General features: G+C 30.1%; 1 protein-coding gene across 4 annotated transcripts in view; it reads right to left on the bottom strand.

Annotated features, from left to right (window-relative positions):
* LOC115888544 (probable RNA methyltransferase bin3) overlaps positions 1 to 20767 on the bottom strand; it is a 34819-nt gene that overhangs the window by 6930 nt on the left and 7122 nt on the right. Inside the window, exons 2-9 of one of the 4 annotated variants that reach the window (XM_030908297.1) lie at positions 17432 to 17612; positions 14738 to 14927; positions 11408 to 11504; positions 5827 to 6088; positions 5028 to 5237; positions 1873 to 2036; positions 624 to 761; positions 514 to 569 (exon numbers count right to left, since the gene is read on the bottom strand). In XM_030908297.1, the coding sequence (XP_030764157.1) occupies positions 514 to 569; positions 624 to 761; positions 1873 to 2036; positions 5028 to 5237; positions 5827 to 6088; positions 11408 to 11504; positions 14738 to 14927; positions 17432 to 17595 (1281 nt within the window). In that variant the 5' untranslated portion in view covers positions 17596 to 17612. Of the gene's footprint in view, positions 1 to 513; positions 762 to 1872; positions 2037 to 5027; positions 5238 to 5826; positions 6089 to 11407; positions 11505 to 14737; positions 14928 to 17431; positions 17613 to 20767 lie in introns of all 4 variants that reach the window. The other 3 variants (XM_030908298.1, XM_030908294.1, XM_030908296.1) reach the window with 3 other exon arrangements.

The following is a 20767-nucleotide window of genomic DNA, read 5'->3' as shown; positions in this document are numbered from 1 at the left end:
AGAAAATTAGAATAAATCGAAAAAATATTAAGACTCTAACACCCTGTAGCTACGAAACAAAGCAGAATCGGACCTATATTGATATGAAAAATAAATCTTATTTTTACGTGATGAATCTCCTCACGAGATATGGCACATGTTTTTTGAAACATCCTGTATAAATAGTTCTAGTGTCCCAAAATAAAAATAAAAACTTTTAATACCTTTACCAAAAAAAATAGTACCTATAGTCTGTCCAACGGGAGGATCCATGGCAGTAACATTTGTGCCTGTCATTTTAATTCATAGGTAAAGATTATTTCTGTCATTTTTTGGATGTCGTCCGTCGTAATCTTCCCTGAGCCGTTGGACATACTATAGTTGAATTTTCGTTTTTCTGGAGAATTATGCAAATATTTTCTGAAGTAATGAAAGCTAATTATATAAGTCATTTCATATGTAGATATACAATCAATAAAATATTCAACATAAATCCAGATAAAAATTTATGTTAAAAAAGAATAGAGTCTTTACCTGCTTAAATGTGACGTTGTACGGGAAGCCCCTGCCTTTTTGGGTCTCATTGAATCCTGGAATGTCAATTGGTCCATATAATATAGGCAAAGATATAGGGAAAAACTCACTACTACTTAATACATCTGTCGACGTCAGTTTAGAGCCGTTCGAGGTACGCTCTAGCCTCGCAGGCGAATTTTCCGTTTTAACATAGTGCTTTATGTTTTTACGGGCAATACTAATTAATTTCGGATCGATATCTATACCTGGAACAAAATCGAGATAGGAATTTAGTCAAGACAAACTTGCTTACACAGGGTGGTCCGAACAGTATTCCGTAAACTTCGGCAGTATATTCTGCATATAAAAATAAGTAAAAAGGTTCATATACATGTATATATGTATTAAAATGCTTAGTTTCGGAGATACAGGGTGTAGAAGTTTCATTTTTATTTCGATTTTTTCCAAATAATTTATGAAGTAACGTCAATATTTGGATGAAAATCGGTATCTGCGAGTTTTTTTGACATGAGAAATTTGATTTTGATGTCAATATGACTCCTATTTGTAGGTGGCGCCACCTACATGTGTTTTAATTGATTTGAAGGGTAATAACTTTTCGTCAGTATCAATTTTCATCCAAATATTACTGTTACTTCATAAATTATTTGGAAAAAATAAAAATAAAAATAAAACTTCTACACCCTGTATCTCCGAAACTAAGCATTTCAGGACATTTATAGGAACATTTTTTAATTATTTTTATCTGCAGAATATGCTGCCGAAGTTTCCGGAATACAGTTCGGACCACCCTGTATAAATAAATTCATAATGTATTTTTCGGTGTCCGAAATTAAAGAGCAAATTAAATTGAAACTTTCAAAGAACATCTCTCCAGTAAAATGAGATAACATTAAAAAAAACAATATTTTCTCATATATTCAGCTACAGATTTGCCGTTTTAATTGGCAAATTGCAGTATGTAGTGTAAATAGTTACTCTGCAGTATAAATATACCCAGAAAGAAGAATAACGTGTTCTGAATACCTATTAACAATTTGGTTCTTCTTGTTGTTCTAGATGTTCTCAAAATTCTCATTTTTTCTCAAGATAATAAGAAACAATAAAACGAAAAAAAAATCAAAATAAAATTTAAAAATTAACTGATTGGTTTCCCAATCTATTATCTTTGCGCTAATTATAAATCTCAACATTACTCGTTTTTGCTTGTTTATTCTCGGGTAGCGCTCACCAACAATAAATTCTCAAGCATTTTATAACAACACAGTAGATAAATTAGTTGAAAAGTGTTTGAAAATGGTTTTAAACAGTTACTCAGCATACAAAAAATACAAAATAATTATGAATGATTCCTACCTGTGACTGTTTTAGCTCTAAAATCTCTTGCTACGCTTAATGTAATATGGCCAATGTTGCAACCGATATCTAAAATATCTTTGCCCTCAAAAAGATATGGATGATGTGAAAAAACCCTCAACCTGTGATCAGTCTCATTATTGGGATTCCTATATCCATAATATCTAGAAATCAAGTAAAAAATATACTGTTACATATAACTGTAACTAATTAACATAACATGATACAATTAAATAATTGAAACAAAACATTAAAGCTAAAAATAATATTTATAAACAGTCTGGAATTAATTTTAGCTTTAAATTACCTTTAGTAATAAAATATTTTATAGGACGTATCTATATATTCGTTATTGACCCATTAAAAAGGTAATTTAAACTATTAAGGCTGAATTACTGTTTTAGCAGCCAAACACATATTTTACCACTGGCAACGGTAATTACTGTTAAATGTCCCAGTATTATTATAGTTTATAGAGAATACGACAAAAAAAACCATAAAATATATAACAAAAAAAAAACTTTGTTAACGTTAAGCAATAAAATACCGTGTTTTAATTATACTAATTAAAGGTCCGTCTACACTTAACGTTTTACCTGTCAGTCTTACCTGGTCAGTTATAATGTATCAAGTAAAACATTGCGTGTAGACGAAAAAAACGGACCGTTTTACATGAACTAAATTAAGGCTGGAGACCGTCTAAAGAACTAACGACGGGATCATTCAAATTTACAACAAAACTAACTGTTGTTTTGTCTACACTAAAAAAATATAAGTAAATTTACAAAAAAAAAATAAGCATATATTAGCATCTTTAACGAGCGACTTTTAAGAATCTAAAGGTGAGTTTATATGAGAGGCAGTCTTACTAAATACATTTAGTCCATTTTTTAAGATTTTCAAACAGAAGTGGCATTGCAAATTACATACACAGAGTTACATACGATACCAGAAACGACGTGTTAAATACATTTTATCCCATTCGAATTAAATGGAGAAAATACCTTAAGGACGGTCCACACTTGCTATATAACACTGCTATATAGCAAAGTTATATAACATGTTACATATTTTTTAGTTATATTTAGCAAATTTCGATGCTATATAACTTGCTAGATTCAAAAGATGTTTTGCAACATTGCTATTGTAACATGAAACAACGCGTCCACACTTGCTAAATTTCTAGTTTAGCCGCTCATATTTTCAGGGACGTGCGCGACAGAATCTTAGTGTAATGAGCTGATATTGGTTTGTTTATTTACTGGTCAATAATACCGTATGATCGAAAAAAACTGCGTCCCGTCGACCTCCCGTCCAGTTGGCTTGGACATGACAATCGATGACATTCCCCATATAATTTTCCATATAAAATGACAGCGATCTTCATTTCACAGTATTTGGAAAGAGAAAAAGTTGAGAAAAAAATGCGTTATCTAATAGGCCAGTTCCAGTGGGAACAAAAGAAATGCAAATCAGGTACTGCATGGTTTAAATGAAGTGGATAATTCAAAATGGTTTGCTTTTGCTTTTAAGTTATTAATGGTTTTAAAAGACAGAAACACACCACGAGAAACAGCCGAGGCAAGTATTGAAAAGATAAGCTAATTGAGTTCAACTGTATCTAGATCTTGCTGGTAGGCTATGGCGGACTCAAAGCCGCCTTTTTTTCTCGACTTTCTTTCTCTTTGTTCAAAAATAATTACGCACGCCGCTGCTGCGAGCTGAACCTCTTTCTCGCCAAAACGATTCATGACTACGAAAACTATAATGTGGACGGCTCCCGGTTTTTTAACATGTTACATGTAGCTTGTTAAATAGCAATGTTATATAACATGTTACTAAATGTGGACCCTCCTTTAGACTTTCTATGTGCTGTATGTCCATTGGCGGTAGACAAGCAAACAGAAATATGTCCACTGTGGAAATACTGCTGTTTGTCATTGCCAGATGAAGAGTTTTTTTGTACTATAACTTCTCTATTTTTTGAATAATACTACTTTAGGAACTAATTGTGAACCATGTAGTTTAAACATAGCAGAAAAATAAAGAGAAATTTCACGTCTAAAGAACAGTCAACAGTTTTTTTTTCAATTTTTTCAGATATCATCAAAACTAGATTTTTCAAATGTAGGTGTACTATTTTTATAATTTTTTATCCATTTTTCAAGTATACTAGTTTTTCGGTAAGTTTCTTGCAAAAAGCGTGAGTTTTTTTTGTTTGCCAAAATTCGAAAAAATGGATAAAATGCATCTAGAAAGTCTGCTCCTCATATTATATCCGTATGCGTCGTCCGCCGTTCCACCACTCCAATAATATTAAAGTATGAGTACTTTTGACGCGGTTAAGACGAGAGCCCCTCTACAGAGGTCTTCCATGTTAGCTCAGAGGCAGTTAACACAGAACCCGTTATGTGAAGACAGGGCTTAATAGCCAGCTATATTAACAAATATTTATTAAAGGATTTTTAATTTAGTTCAGAGTAAATTTAAAAAAAAACCTCTTTAACAAAGTCAGTATGTACGTTTATTGTAAGGTAATATCTCTCAGAGACCAGTGGTAACTTACCACACTAAACCAAAATGGTTTGGTTTAGTGTTGTTACAGTAAATAATTTAACATCATAGTAGAACAGTTTTTTACTATAGTAGGAATCGCAAAAGCGATTTTCACTATACTGCACTCCTGAAACCAAAGGTCCTATATGCAAAATTCAAAAAATTAGATTGTTATCCTAACTGGCTCATGAAAATAGTCCCTATATACACTTCTATTTGCAAAATTCCAAAAATTAGATTGTTATCCTAGTTGGCTCATGCATATAGTGCCCTAGATACGGTCCTGGACACTTTATCTCAGTGATCTGTATTTTAATGCATGCGACAGAGATAAATATAAATGACCAGTTGTCAGACAGAGGGACAAAATAAAAAGCGGCATACATCGTTGCTCTGTAAATTATGGATTTAATGTTTAAATATTTTGTCCTGAATAACAAAACTACACCTGATGCTAATTTAATTGTACTATATGATAAAACCAGCCTAAATCGTTTGATTATAGACAAGACCTTTGGTTTTAGAGGGCAGTATAGTGTGAGAAAATAAATATACCGTTACATCTCTTATAATACTACTCTTATAAGATAGTTACGTACCTGTTGTAGTTTCCATACTGAAATCGTTTATTCTTCTCTTTAAACATAGGCATCTTCTCATCTGTAGTTTTATTCGGCCTAGGCCTCGATATCTTCACTGAATTAGACCTTTTCAACCAAGCTCCTGGCTGGGGAACCACCGGACTCACGATTTTGTCCATAAAGCTCTTGAATTTTTTGGAAGCATGATTGGGATTTCCCTCCTCTGACCTAAAAAGACTTTTATTTGCACTAAAAAGTTCGTAACAAACGGAAAACATATCGATATTTTGAAGAAAAAGTTTATGAGAAACTAGTTTAATAGAGAGAGCGTTCTCTCTATTACGCGAACGCTCTCGTTACGCGTGAGCATTCGCGAACATTCACGAACGTCCAGGATTTTTCTTATCAATTTTCTTCTTTTTGTTGTAAATATTCTCAAATTTCTAATTTTTTCCAAAAATAAAACAAAATAAAAAAACGGCAAAATTCAGAATAAAATTGAAAAAATTAACTGATTGATTTTCCAACCTATTTTTTTTGCGCTAATTATAAATTTTCGACATTTCCTGGATTATTTTCGTTCATTATCTGGGAACATCCTCCAAAAATAAATTTTGGAGCATTTTACAACACTATGGAAACATGGAAACCAATTCAATAAGACCAATATCAAAATTGATGCTTTTAGAAACCCTATCATCTAATTGCGAGTCTAATTGCTATTTAGAAAAAATCTAAATAAAAACTTTCCGCTATCACAATAATCATAAATCATAGCTAATAATATTTCTGTGAAAAATAATCAATAAATAAATACCTTCGTTTTGGCTTCTCTTTCTTTTCTTTGCTTAAATCGATCGACAAATTTTTGCACACTTTAGATTTAGGCGGTTCCTCTTTCTCGTCCTTTGTTTCAACAGTAACATTCTCCGCTATACCTAGTATCGGTACTTCCGGTATCTTTGCCGAATCCGTGGTAGCTTCTGGAGTTTTGGCCTCGGAATTGCCTGTGATGTCGGCGTCACAACCCTCTGCGGAACTAGAGACGGTACGGCGTTTTTTAACGCGTTTTTTGCGACCTGAAATTTGACAATAAATATTTTATACAGGGTGATTAACGGTGACGGTAGGTTATACGGAGAAATATGATTGAAATATAGTCTGTCCAACGACTCAGGGAAAATTTCGACAGACGACTTCGAAAAATGACAGAAATTACAACTTGCCTGTGAATTAAAATGACAAACACAACTGTCACTGTCAGAGATCCTAGCGTTGGAGAGATTATATTTGGCTGTTCTGATTTTGCTCGTTCGATTGGCAACGAATTTAAGAAATTCAAATATATTTATTGGCTGTTATCACTAGAGGCCAAACAAACCAAAGATATATATAAATTCAATAATATGATTAATTTTTTGACAATATTTAAATTCGTTTTCCATAATAAGAGGCCAAACAAACCAAGAATTAAATAATATGATTAATTTTTTAACAATATTTAAATTCGTTTCCCATAATAATGTGAAACTAATGAAAGCGAGATGAGAAATAAGTAGGTTTAATCTGAAGGTTTTCTAATTTAATTATGAAATAAGTGTATGCATTAAAAAATATAGGTTAGGTTATGTGCACGTAATAAATTTTGATAATAAAACACATACTTCTTTACAACCTACTTCTTAAATTTAAATGCCATCTACACTATACCGAGTGCATCTCAAAAGTAGCTCACCCCTATTATTTTTTCAGATAAAAAAACGAGATTTGATATGTTAGTGTATGACATAAATTAGGATTGATTGACGTATTCAATTGTTTTTGGTTACTTCCTGTTTCACCGAAAATTACTACAACTTTTGATTTTTAAATGGCACCCGCGATATATTTCTACTTAATTCGATAGGAAATGACACTCTCAATAGAATGACATATCAGATGTCAACTTTTGACATTTCTGTTTAAAAAAAATCGTATTTTAAATTTCAATCTAGAGTGCGATGGCTGCGTTAAAAACACTAATTTTTAATCAAGGTGACTTGGAAAAATAGATTTGATCATCTAATGTTTTTCGTGTCTTGTCCTGGCCAGTTAAAAGATGCCAAATCGTATTTCTAATCATATCTCAGTTTTTTCAAACGGAACAGGGGTGGCTCATGAGAATATTTGAAAAAGGCATTTTTTACAAATAATTTGATACCACATACTTTATTTCGAGTTAAATTGTCGTTATGAACCGCATGTTACAGTTTCAAATAAACCATATAAGAAAATGTCAAAAGTTGACATATGATATGTCATTCTATTCAGAGTGTCATTTTCTATCGAATAAAGTAACAGAATACCGAGGGTGCCATTTAAAAATCAAAAGTTGTAGTAATTTCCGATGAAACAAGAAGTGACCAAAAACAATTAAGCATGTCAATTAATCCTAATTTATGTCATAGACTGACTTAAAAAATCTCGTTTTTTTTGTCTGAAAAAAAGAAAAAAGTTATAGAGGTGAGCCATTTTTAAGACACACCTGGTATAGTTTAAAACAGAATATAAAATAAGTTTGAAACAAGTTTTAGACACAATCCAGACATTAGAGTTTAAAACAATACAGACTGTTTTAAACTAACGATGGGAACTATCGAATGAATTAGACTATCGAATGGTTACTGAATGAATGATTTCAACTATCGAAGTAAATGCCAGTAAAAGTAAATAATATTATTTTTAAATAGTAATATAAAGCACCTAATATTTTTTATTTTATTTTATTTTTATTTTAAACTACTCCTTACAAACACCAAAAGAATAGTTGTTACAGGTAAGGGAGTTAAATCTAAATAAATTAACTTAACAAAACTAAAACTACTGTACATACAATGAATGCAATAAATATAAAAAAAAATTGTTGAATTGAAACTAAAATATACAAAGTAAAAAAAACAAAAATTACTGATTATGATTTAGGATCTTATTTATTTCTTTTACATTTGTATGGAAAATATCTATATTAAACTGACTTAACACTGCATTACATTCGTCCAGGATGTGGCACATATAAGAACTGACCGTATATATATTAAATGTTTTATTTGAATTTGTTGTGCGACGTAGGCTGATTTTTGGGACATGAAATTTGATATTATTATTAGATCTGAATTATTGAGTTTATAATTATTTATTATGTTATATAATATTATTAAACATTGTACGATTCTTCGGGCGTGTAGATCCTGGAAGTTGAATGAGCTTAACATGTTTTTATATGATACCAGCAGAGGGAAAACTGGATAAACACCATTTTGTTTAAAATATAGATATCTTAGAAATTTTTTTTGGATTTTCTCAATCAGATCGCGATTGCATTCCGCTGTAGGAGTCCATATAATTGATGCATATTCTAAGTGAGGCCTGACTAAGCAATTGTACAGTTTAGACAACGTACTAATTTGTTTGAAATGCTTAGAGTTTCTAATGAGAAAACCCAGCATTTGATATGCTTTATTAACCATGTTTCGATAGTGTAGATTAAACCTTAAGTTAGATTCAAACGTTATACCCAGATCTTTGATAGCCCTACTTTCAGTCAGAGTTTCACTATGTATACGATATTCAAAATTTATCCTGGTTGATTTACGTGTAAAGCTCACAAATGAACATTTTTCGATGTTAAGAAACATTTTATTGTTTGTAAACCAAGTCATAACATTTGTCAAATCACTCTGAAGATCAATACAGTCACTCTCGGAGGCAACATTTTTGTAAATCTTGAAATCGTCCGCAAACAAAAGACACTCGGAGTGCATTATGCATTCCAGAAGATCATTCACAAAAAGAATAAACAGCAATGGCGAAATGTTGCTCCCTTGTGGAACTCCTGAAGTGACAGTAAATGCGTCCGATGTTTCGTTGCCTATTCTAACAGTACAGGTCCGATCTGTAAGATAGCTTTTGAGCAGCTCGAAAGCCTTTTTGGAAAGACCAAAATGTATAAGTTTGTTAAGTAGTAGTTTGTGGCTTACTTTGTCGAATGCTTTTTCAGCATCGGTATAGATGACATCTAATTGCTGCTTATTATCAATCACAAGGGATGCTGAATTTGTGAAAACGCTTAAATTAGAAATAGTTGATCTATCTTTAAGGAATCCATGCTGTTCTTTCACAATGTGTTCATTGATTAAAAGTTGCAAATTCTCATGCAGTATGATTTCAAAAACTTTAGCAAGTGGACTAAGTAGATTAATAGGTCTGTAATTTTGAATTTTATCAATTCCGCCTTTTTTGTAAATTGGAACCACTATTGATTTTTTTAATGTATCGGGAAATACTCCCGTATTAAGAGCGCAATTGAATAAATGAGTCAAAGGCTTTGCTAGTATTTCGGCACATCCTTTAAAAATATAAGAAGGGATATTGTCAGTGCTAACGGACTTTTTCGATTTTAATTTCTTTATAGCTGCTAGAGTCATGTCATTTGTTATTTCAACGAAGTCAAAATTGTTATTTTTATTTTCATTTGTTATTTCAACGAAGTCAAATATAAATAATTTTGATTTCTAATTTTTTATTTATATTTTCCTTCCATTACACTGCATGCTTAGAAAATTAATAAATGTTGATATTTCATGATTTTAAAATTTGTTGTTAATATAACAAATTAGTTCAGTAATTATTATTTAAAAAATAACCGTTGCCAAAAAATTTAGAGTCTATATTATTTTTAAATAGGATCTAATATAAATAATTTTGACATCTAATTTGTTGTTTATATTTTGCCACTACTTAAAAAAATGTTTATATTAAATGATTTTAAATTTTGTCGTTAATAGGTATAACAAATTATTACTGTGATTATTATTTATTAAACCAATCTCTTTGCTTAAAAGCATTAAAAATCATTTTCCTACATCCAAAATAACAAGTATTATTGTAGTGTAACAACAGAATATTAATAAAAAAAATGCAAAATATATAGACGTACTATCCCTAACTGACTAAAGCCAGACAATAATATTCTTTGCTAATATCAACTAATACCAATATATAGCAACAGCGCCCTTCATAATGTAGTTTTTGTGTAAACACTAACACCTCAATAAAAAAATAATGTGTCCTTATCTACTCCGCAAAAAATCAAAGATGCCGCCTTCTTTCATAGCATTGCCACCGACCGCTGTCAGGTTTCTCGGAAAGAAACCTACGTCGCCGGGCGACAACTAAAATCCAGTTAATATTTTATTATAATCGATCATGATGAATAAATGAATTTCATAAACGAATGAATTTTATAAATGAATGGTTTTTGCTGCCGAATTACTAGAATACAATATTTCAAGGCAGATGACGCGCCTATTCGATAATTTTTATTCGAATAGTTTTCAACGAATGTTTTCTTACTAGCTATCGAATTATTCGAATGAATTGCAACTATCGAATGTTTCGATAGTATTCATTCGATAGTTCCCACTACTATTTTAAACCATAAAAAAACAAGTTTGGTTTAAAAATAAAAAGAACATGTTTTTTACCCAGTTTTTACCATTTTTATGACTAAAATTTCCAAAAAAATAATGGAATATCTCGATAGATGCCATACAGAAAATACAATTTACCTTTGAGTTAAAACGGCAGGGAATAACTGTTACTGTCATGTATCCCCCTCATTGAAAACACTATATCCGCTTTGATTTGTTTACCCTACTTCAATGACAGCCTGTGTACAAATACATAATTTATAATAAAAGCATGCTGTTGGTTCACACCTGTTGGGTTACTAAATTTAGACATCTCAAACCAAAAATATCCGTGTAAACAAATAGTATTTACAGCAAAAGGGAAATCAAATATCAAGGAATGTTGCCAAAACACTTTTCATATTTTTTAAAATTAATTGATAAAGCTCTGTTGGATAATATTTTGATAGTTTTGTTTAAACAAAGTTAGCTTCTAAAAATATCATTATTTCCTTTTAAATGTATTTATTTATAGAATGTCTTACACTGTACTAGTACATATAGAATTTTCCAGTATTACAAATAATTTTGTTATTAACTATCATTTTTAAGTACAGATTAAAAGTAATATATTCAGATTTATTTTTAAACTTTATAAAGATCCACATCCTGTCAAACTGCAAAAAATTACTAGCAACTAATGAAAGAAGCAAAAAACGCGGTTTAAAATATTCATATCAAAATACCATATAACCAAATATGTCACAGTAGGTATAGAAACATTACATGTATCATTTCATTTGATCATAAAGTGTCTATATATTAGAAATAATTGTACTCATAAATATGTTTAAAATGTTTATTTTTAAAAATATTTCTTATTTTATCAATAAACAAACATCTGTAATAAAACAAGGGACAACAGTTAACTAACTAATCATTACTATTTACCTTTTTTAACTGGAGAACAAAGGTGTTCTTCATACTCTTCGTCATTATCGCAGTCCATTAAATGCAAAGGATCGTGTGTATTTGGCGGTATCATTACCTAAAACAACAATATACAGAGTGAGTCAACGATAGAGTAAAGTCCATTATCTCATTTGTTTCGAGGTTTACAAAAAAAGTTTAAATATAAAGATTGTAGAGAAGGTTAAGATACAGATTTTAAAATTATTATAGAGTATACAAGGTGCTTCAAAAAAGTGTGGCGGATATAACATATGTTTTTTTAAATGCAACACCCTATTTTTTTTTATTTTTATATTCTGCGTAAAATTCCATAACTTTTTTATATATAATGTTATATACCTAAAATTAATAGTTTTTGTAATATCTTAATTTGTTTAAACAAATGTTAAATTGCAGTGTGGTAAAAAATTGTCAGTGGTGCCATTGTTTTTGAAGTTGGAGTACCAAAACTTGGTAGGAGAGTTTTATAGAGATGAACAAAAAGATATATATAAAGATATTTTAGTTAAATGATACAGGGTGTTCAAAATATATTTATGAATTTCAACTACTTAAAATTAAAAAATTTCAATTTTTTTAAATTTAAAACCCTATATATATATAAATTTTAAAAAATTTAAAACCCTATATATTATAATTTTTTCTGATAGATTTTACAAAACTCTTCAACTTTTATTAAGTATGTCATATATCTATTTTTAATAGTTTGGCGATTTATTCCAATTTTTTCTATTTTTTACCCATATTTTTAATACAATCTATACTAATATATAAAATCCTTAAGTGACTGACATATTGATTAATCACGATCCTGCTCAAACCACTCAACGTAAGAAGCTCAATTTTGGCTCATTTTTTTTTATACAGGTTGATTCTAGATTCTAGGTGTAGAGGTTCGATAAGAATGGATTTTTCGAAATTCCAGTTCCAAGAGGGTGAAACCACCCCTCAAATATTACAATATTTTTTTATTTAAAAAACGGTCAAGTTTCCAAACAAACGCTTAAACACGTATATTTTATTTTGTTTTTTTACATATTTTAAGATTTTTTAAAAATGTATACAGGGTGTTTCGAAAAATATGGTCATTGATTAATCACGATCCTGCTTAAAGCGCTTGACGTAAAAAGCTGATTTTTGGAAAACAGATTGACTTTAGGGTGTAAAGGTTCGATAAGAAGTGATTTATCGAAACTCGAATTCTAAGGGGGTGAAACTATCCCTCAAATATTAAAATATTTTTTATTTAAAAACCGGTGAGTTTTTCGGAAAAACTCTTAAACACGTATATTTTATTTTGTTCTTTTACATATTTTAAGATTTTTTATAAATTTATACAGAGTGTTTCATAAAATATGACCACTGAGTAATCACGATTCTGCTTAAACTGCTTGACGTTTAAGAGGTGTAGAGGTTCGATAAGGAGGGGTTTCTCGAATCTCAAATTCCAAGAGGGTGAAAACGCCCTTCAAATATTACAATATTTGTTATTTAAAAAACGGTTAGTCTTTCGGGAAAACGCTTGGATAAGCATAATTTATTTGTTTTTTTTTACATATTTTGAAATTTTTAAAAATATCATAACCACGATTCTGCTTAAACTGCTTGACATAAAAAGCTTATTTTTGGCAAACGGATTTTTCGAAAGTCAAATTCCAACGAGATGAAACTACCCCTCAAATATTACCAAGTTATATAATAATATCGCCATATTGTTTTTTCTCATGCTGACATAAATGTGAGAAAATTTTATCCAGTTTGTATGTTAATGGAAATTCTTGCTTTGCTTTATCATCACAATTACAAATTATTAATTTGACGCGAACGAAGTCGCTGGTACACGGTAGTTACCCTATAAAATCATAGTTGCCATGACAAAACTAACTATTTATTACTTAACAAGTTTAATTATTCTTTAACAAGTAGCTTAATAATTAGTTACAATTGCTGGTATTAGTTAAAATTAATTATCTTTACTCAAATAAACTAAAATCGCCGTCGTGAATTTTTTGGTGTATTTCTATATTATGAAAGATGACACTTGGATTTTCCGTCAGGGCGAATATCCCCAGATTAGGGTAATACTAGATTACCTAATTGTTGAAGACTACTGATATAGGAATTTTCTTCGACATACAGTAAAGTTTTTTTTCTCGTAGTAATTCTGGTTTATATTTCATTTGGTAAAGCCAATATTACTACTGCCGCGAAACCGTCCCATTACACACTGAAGATGTTTCCTAGATAATCTACATCTATTCTTATACTACTTAGCAAAGTACTATATAATATATAGTACTGAACCAAAAAATATATTTTTTTTGGCTTGTTTGTGTATATCAGTCACATTGACTAATTAATTTCAGGAAAATCTGTAACTATTATCTCTACAATTTATACTTATTACAACAAATTAAACTAAAATCCAAATTTTGTTCTTAACTTGCTTAACAGACAAGAAATTTTGATAATTATTACTTTTTGTTATAGCAACTATGATGTTATAGGGTAATTGTATTAAAAATATGGGTAAAAATAGAAAAAATTGGAATAAATCACAAACTATTAAAAATAGGTACATACATAGGTACTTAATAAAAGTTGAAGAATTTTGTAAAATCTATTAGAAAAAGTGATAATATATAGGGTGTACCATTTAAAAAATTTGAAATTTCTTAATTTCAAAGTCGAAATTCATATATATATTTTGAACACCTTGTAGGGCATCTAACTAAAATATCTTTACATAGGTCTTTTTCTATAACTTTAAAATTTTAGTTCTACAACTTCAGAAACAATACCATCACTGACAATTTTTTATCACACTGCAATCTAACATTTGTTTAAACAAATTTAAATATTACAAAAACTATTAATTTTAGGTATAAAACATTATATATAAAAAAGTTATGGAATTTTACGCAGAATCTAAAAATAAAATAAAAAATAGGGTGTTCCATTTAAAAAAACATATGTTATATTCGCCACACTTTTTTGAAGCACCCTGTATACTCTATAATAATTTTAAAATGTGTATCTTAACCGTCCCTATATTTTATATTTAATATTTTTTTGTAAACCTCGAACCAAATGAGATAATGGACTTTACTCTATCGTTGCCTCACCCTGTACATATAAATATGTACTAGATACTCAGAGAAATAAGTAAACATAGCGACGCTGTAAAATATAAATAGGCATTGCTTTGTATTCAAATGAAACATCACTTTATTAAAGTAAAATTAAACACCGACACCTGACTCTCCTCTAAGTTTACTTATTTTTCTGGGACTTATCAAAATTTTTTACCTCAATAGGCATTTTTCTGCGTGGCGGTGTTGGAACCGGTGAAGATTTTGGAGTGACAGCGTTCATAGCTCGGTTAATATCCTCATCCTGCAGACTGTTTAGGTTCAAAGGGTCGTTTATGTTCCCTCCCAATAAGAATTTGGTTGGTAAGACTGGTTTGGGGTTTAACAGGATGCCACAGCCGGAAAAACTACGAAAAAATAATTTAATAACAATCAGAAAAAACAGTAGGATGAAGTATTAACTAAATAGGTAACAAACAAACATCAATAACCTAGATTGAGTCAAGATCGCACGTGGAGTTTAACCTTGACCTGACCATTTAAACTACAATTAAAATTCTAAAGGAGCGCCTTATTTTATTCTAGGGATCTTCTGAAAACAAAAAGACTAAACCAATCACTTAAAAATCAAAATAATTGTCTGATGTACTGCTCAATATTTTCAATAAAAATTTTCAAAATATGTATACAACTGTAAATTACATTTTCAAAATATTATTTGATTATTTAATCCGATTTAATCTTACTTTTACTGTAAAGTTGTGGTTTTAAGTTCAGATTATAAAAATACTACGACTGAGTAGTTTTTGAATTAAATAACATTTTTGGAGATAATTTAAAATGTGTATAACATAAAGTTAGACAAAGATTTATGATGTATCATAATATAAAATACAGGATGTTTCGTTTGTAACAGTGCAGTAAAATACAACATTTAGTTTTAACCACCACCACAAGCCAAGTAATATAGCCTCAAGACAAAAAAAATCTCCAATTCAAAAACTTAGAACTTTAGTGTGAAAATATGTTTTAAACTACCCAGTATATTAAGAAGAACAGTTTTAAATGTTAAAAATGTCCGGTACCATAGTACAGATATTTTTTTTGCATAAATGGCAAAACTGGAGTTACAATTTCAAACAGGAAACCTGATATAGTTATTTTTAGATCAGTTAGTCACCCTGTATGGGTAATTGGTATATACAGACACGCCAAAGATTAAACAGGCACTAAAATTAATTGACGTGTCCTTGAATTAGTTTGCTTATACTTTTTACTTTTTTTTTTACTCTAAACAAAAAAAGAGTAAGAGTAACATTCACTAATTTCTTACTCTTACTAGAACATTGTCGCAGGCGTATCGAATAACTCGGCAATTTGCAAAAAGACTAGGCATATTATAAAACGCCAGGATGTTTAACAAAAGAAGAATATTTTACAAAGAGCCTATCTGTTTTCAGTCGTTTTGCAAAATGCCTAATGAAGACTAGTCAGATTGCACAAAACATTTTACGCGGGATTGGTTAACTAACCTAAATTTATCCAACGACATTCCTTGAACTTCTTTTTCAAAATTTGGAAATAATGGCACAAAAAGTGATAATTCTGTTAGAGTATGGTTGAGGATGATTATTATAAAGATCTAAATTCATTTTATTCTAAAAAAAGCAAAGTTCCACAAAGAATAGCAGCCCTGTACACATAATCGAATTACAGAGTATAATAATTAAATGAAATATTAATATTAAGGTTTTAATGTATTTTGTATTTAAAATTATGTTTTTTTAATTAAAATTTATGAAATAGGATTCAAGTTGTTTTCGTCTACAACACATAATAAAATTTTGACATAAATAATTATTGTTTTTGTATAGGAAAATACGGGGTATTTTTATTAAAGCGTAAATTATTTTGATCATTTTTAAGGTTCCGTACCCAAAGGGTAAAAACGGGAACCCTATTACTAAGACTCCGCTGTCCGTCCGTCCGTCCGTCTGTCACAAATGTCTATCTTATGAACCGTTATAGTTAGACAGTTTAAATTTTTACAGATAATGTATCTATGTTGCCGCTATAAGAACAAATATTACAAACAGAATTAAATAAATGTTTATATTAAATAAATGTTTATAAATAAAAAAGTACTTTCACTAAACATTATCTTTTAAGTAAGAATTTTACATAGAATCTTTGAAGTCCTCGGTGGCCGCGTTGTTAAAGCGTTAGGACTTTACGCTGCTATGACGTTGGAGCCGTAGTAAGGCAGGTTCGAATCCTAGTCAAGGCGACTTTTTTTTAATCGTTTTTTTTAATTTTTATATATTTTTACATATTTATTTTTACTTTTTACATATTTATTATCGATTAATACAATTTTTAGTAATGTGTTTCTTCATTTTTTTTTAAATTACTTATACGCGCATTCAAAATTTCAGCTAAATCAGAAAAAATAATTATAATAATATAGTGTCTAATGTTGTATAGATAATGAATGGTACGGAACCCTACGTGCGCGAAAACAAAAAATGTATAGTTCGGTTCACTAAAGAAGACTATCGCGTCATTTATCACCGTCATGCTTTGATTACTTAATTACCTATGATGCAATCACGGGTCATCATTCCTAGATCGGACTATATACTCGCCAAGTCGGTAGGCCATTGATAAATGACATTGCCGAGGACCGCGGTTTAGATTCCGCGTAATCCAAGTAGGCCCCGTCTAGATTAGCCTTAGCGCCAAAAAAGAGACTACTTAAAATACTTTTTACTTTTCATTCCGCATGTCTTTTGCGAATAAACATATTTTGACGCAATAGTCTTCTATTGCGAACAAGACTTTATATGCACTTCTAACTACAGTTAAGTATATATTGCTCACTAGTTATGGTAAATACTCGGTAAATATCTACCTTTTTGAACGTTTCCTAGCACCTCTGTCGTGCTTGTTGCGTCGCTTGTTGTTCTGCTGTTTGCTTCCGTAATTGCGACTGGTAACGGTGTGATTTTGAGTGGGTTTCGGCTCCGGCTTGGCCGCCGGAGGATTCGGAGGATTTAACACTTTTGCAGAAGACATAGTTTTTACCTGTAACACTAACAAAACACAAATTAAAATCTTTGAATCTAATTTACTATAAATAACTGGTATAGAGAATAGTAAAAAATTAAACAAAAATGTTACATCTGAATTTTTCCAAAAACCTGTTCTTTAAATATTTGCCAGAATTTAATTTAGATATACAGGGTGTCATACATGTGCCATTTCTCGTGGGGAGATTTCTCACGTAAAAATAAGATTTATTTCTTATATCAGCATAGGTCCGATTCTGCTTTGTTTCGCAGCTACAGAGGGTGAGTCTTTTTTTATTATAATTTTTCTCCAAGTGCTTTTAGCGATTCGGATGAAATTTTGATGACATATTTTAATTTTAATGCTAAAAATCTTTCATCACTAGAATATTCTTTCTTCATATTTTTTATTAATTTAATTTTAATTTTATTGTGATTAATAAAATTGCGCTTATCTCGGCAAGGAGATCGAAATCGACAAAATATCAGGATACAACATAATCGGTGTTAAAACTGTTAAACGGCCTGAGAAGAAAGTCAGGAGTGAACATGTTTTTTTAAATATTCTACTGCAACCCCTTGCCACCAATTCCACTGGCACGTCCCTGGTAAATCTGTCGACATTTTTTTAGCACTAAAATATGTAGCACTTATAGTAATTTTTACCCTCGAAATTTCATTCGAATCGCTAAAAGCATTTGAAAGAAAATTATAATAAATCGAAGAAAAGCGGAATCGAACCTACGTTGATATAAAAAATAAATCTTGCTTTTACGTGAGAAAGTAGTGAGAGTAATTAACGAAGTAATAATTTTACGAAAATGCATGCTAGTATGTATTTAAAATGAATAATTATCAGCAAATTGGACATAAATAAAAAATACACACAAAATACCGGGTGCGTCTCAAAAGTGGCTTATCCCTATAACTTTTTTATTTTTTCAGATAAAAAAACGAGATTTGACATGTTGGATATGACATAAATTAGGATTGATTGTATGATGTATTCAATTCTTTTCGGCCACTTCTTGTTTCACCGGAAATTACAACTTTTAATTCTTAAATGACGTTCTGAATAGAATAACATATCATATGTCAACTTTTGACATTTTCGCAGAAAACAAAATTGAATTTTAAATTTCACTCTAGAGTGCCGTGGATGTGTTAAAAACACTAATTTTAATCAAGGTGCCTTGGAAAAATAGATTTGATCGTTTAATGTTTTTCGTGTCTTGTCCTGGCCGGTTAAAAGATCTCAAATCGTATTTTTAATCATATCTCATTTTTTTCAAATGGAACGAGGGTGGCTCATTAACATATTTGGAAAAACCATTTTTTCGAATAATTTGGTACCACACACTTGGTATTTCGAGTCAAATTGTCGTTATGAATAGCATGTTGCGATTCATTTTGACATTGTTCAAATAAACCATATTCGAAAATGTCAAAAGTTGGCACACGATATGTCATTCTATTCAAAGTGTCATTTTCTATCCAATAAAGTAACAAAATACTGAAGGTGCCATTTAAAAATCAAAAGTTGTAGTCATTTCCGGTGAAACAGGAAGTGACTGAAAACAATTGAATACGTCAATCAATCCTAATTTATGTCATATACTAATATACTAAATCTCGATTTTTTATCTGAAAAAATAAAAAAGTTATAGGGGGTGAACCACTTTTGAGATGCACCCAGTATATCGCTTAAAAGTAAAAAAATCAACATTGACCTCAAATTAAACCTCATCTTTTCGCTTATCCGAAATAAAATTCGACTTATTTTGTCACAAAATGGATCAGCACCTATGAGACATCAGTTTATAATTTCAGAATAAACTTTCAAGGCTAGGTGCCATCTCAAAATAATTATTGTTAGCATACAGAGGCGTGTTTATTCCGAACTAATAATAATAAATTGCAGACAAAGTACCTAAGTATGTTTTTAAACATGTAATAATAGTATTTTAATGTGTAAATAGCTTCAGAATGTTGGAAATAACGAAACAAACATTACATATACTAAAGGACATGTTACATGTCGTGAAAATTATTATTTTAACGACATAAATCTAAAACATAATTACATATCTTTAAACGAATGGATTTTTGTCAGAAATATGAACAAGTAATTATTATCAAACTTGATTTATACAGAGTGAGTCTTAAATAAGTGAAGAAATTTTCAGTTCAAAATCAGAAACATAATACATATATTATCTTTACTGTTTTTGAATAAAATACTTCAAAATAACCGAGTTATTTTATTTAAATTAGAAAAAATTTTTTTTTTGGTTAAATTTTGAGAACCACTGGATATTTTCTGGATTTTCTTACTTGCAAATTTAATTTAAACTACCTGTTGCCATATTATCAAGATATTATGTTTTTTTAACTTAAAATTAATGCGTTTCCAAAAAATCCCAAATTTTCAAAAAAAAAATCCCACCCTGTATTGTCAAAATAATATTTCATGCGATGTATTCGTACTCTCACAATAATTATTTTGTATCTATTGTCAGTCTACAATAAAATTTGTGAAATAATAGCAGGAACTTTAATGTAGATTCTACTTCATGACACATGGTTACCACTTTCTCACATAAATTAAATAAGTAACTGCCAATTTGCTCATTTTACATAGAACTTCTTAAATATATACTGTATATGTACTGTAAACAAAAACAGTCTCAAAGACGGCTGGAGAATGGCAATCGATTATAATTTTGGCGACGTAAAGCCTTAGAGGAACTTGATCTGTTCTTAATGTTTTAACGGCACTTGCTGCTAGTTGCCTTAAAAAAATTGCAATTTATTTTTATATTGAGTAAAAATGATTTCTAAAAGGTTAGGTTTGGTTTGGTTAGTTGTGTGTCTGGAAGCGTTCTATCCTTTTTTAGAATTTCTATAATTAATGTTAATTTTGACCAGTTTTATGTCAATTTTTAGTAAATGACGTCTAGAGACTGACCGCGCGAAAATTATCATCGATTGTCATTACCCAGCCGTCTTTGACGGCGTTTTTTCCCCTAGTGGTCCGATTTTAATGAATTTTTAAGTAATTTGTAGCTCAATCAGTGTACTTTTTAATAGCATATTTTAAAAAATTAGAATGTTTTACTTCGATGGTTTTCAGTTCAGAAGTTGATCTCTAACTTGTTCAATTAAAGCAATATTAGTGA

The sequence above is a fragment of the Sitophilus oryzae genome, unplaced genomic scaffold (genome assembly GCF_002938485.1).
Source record: "Sitophilus oryzae breed Bouriz unplaced genomic scaffold, Soryzae_2.0 scaffold_801_pilon_pilon, whole genome shotgun sequence".
NCBI classification, from domain to species: Eukaryota; Metazoa; Arthropoda; class Insecta; order Coleoptera; family Curculionidae; genus Sitophilus; species Sitophilus oryzae.
This window is presented reverse-complemented; position numbering and strand designations above follow the sequence as displayed.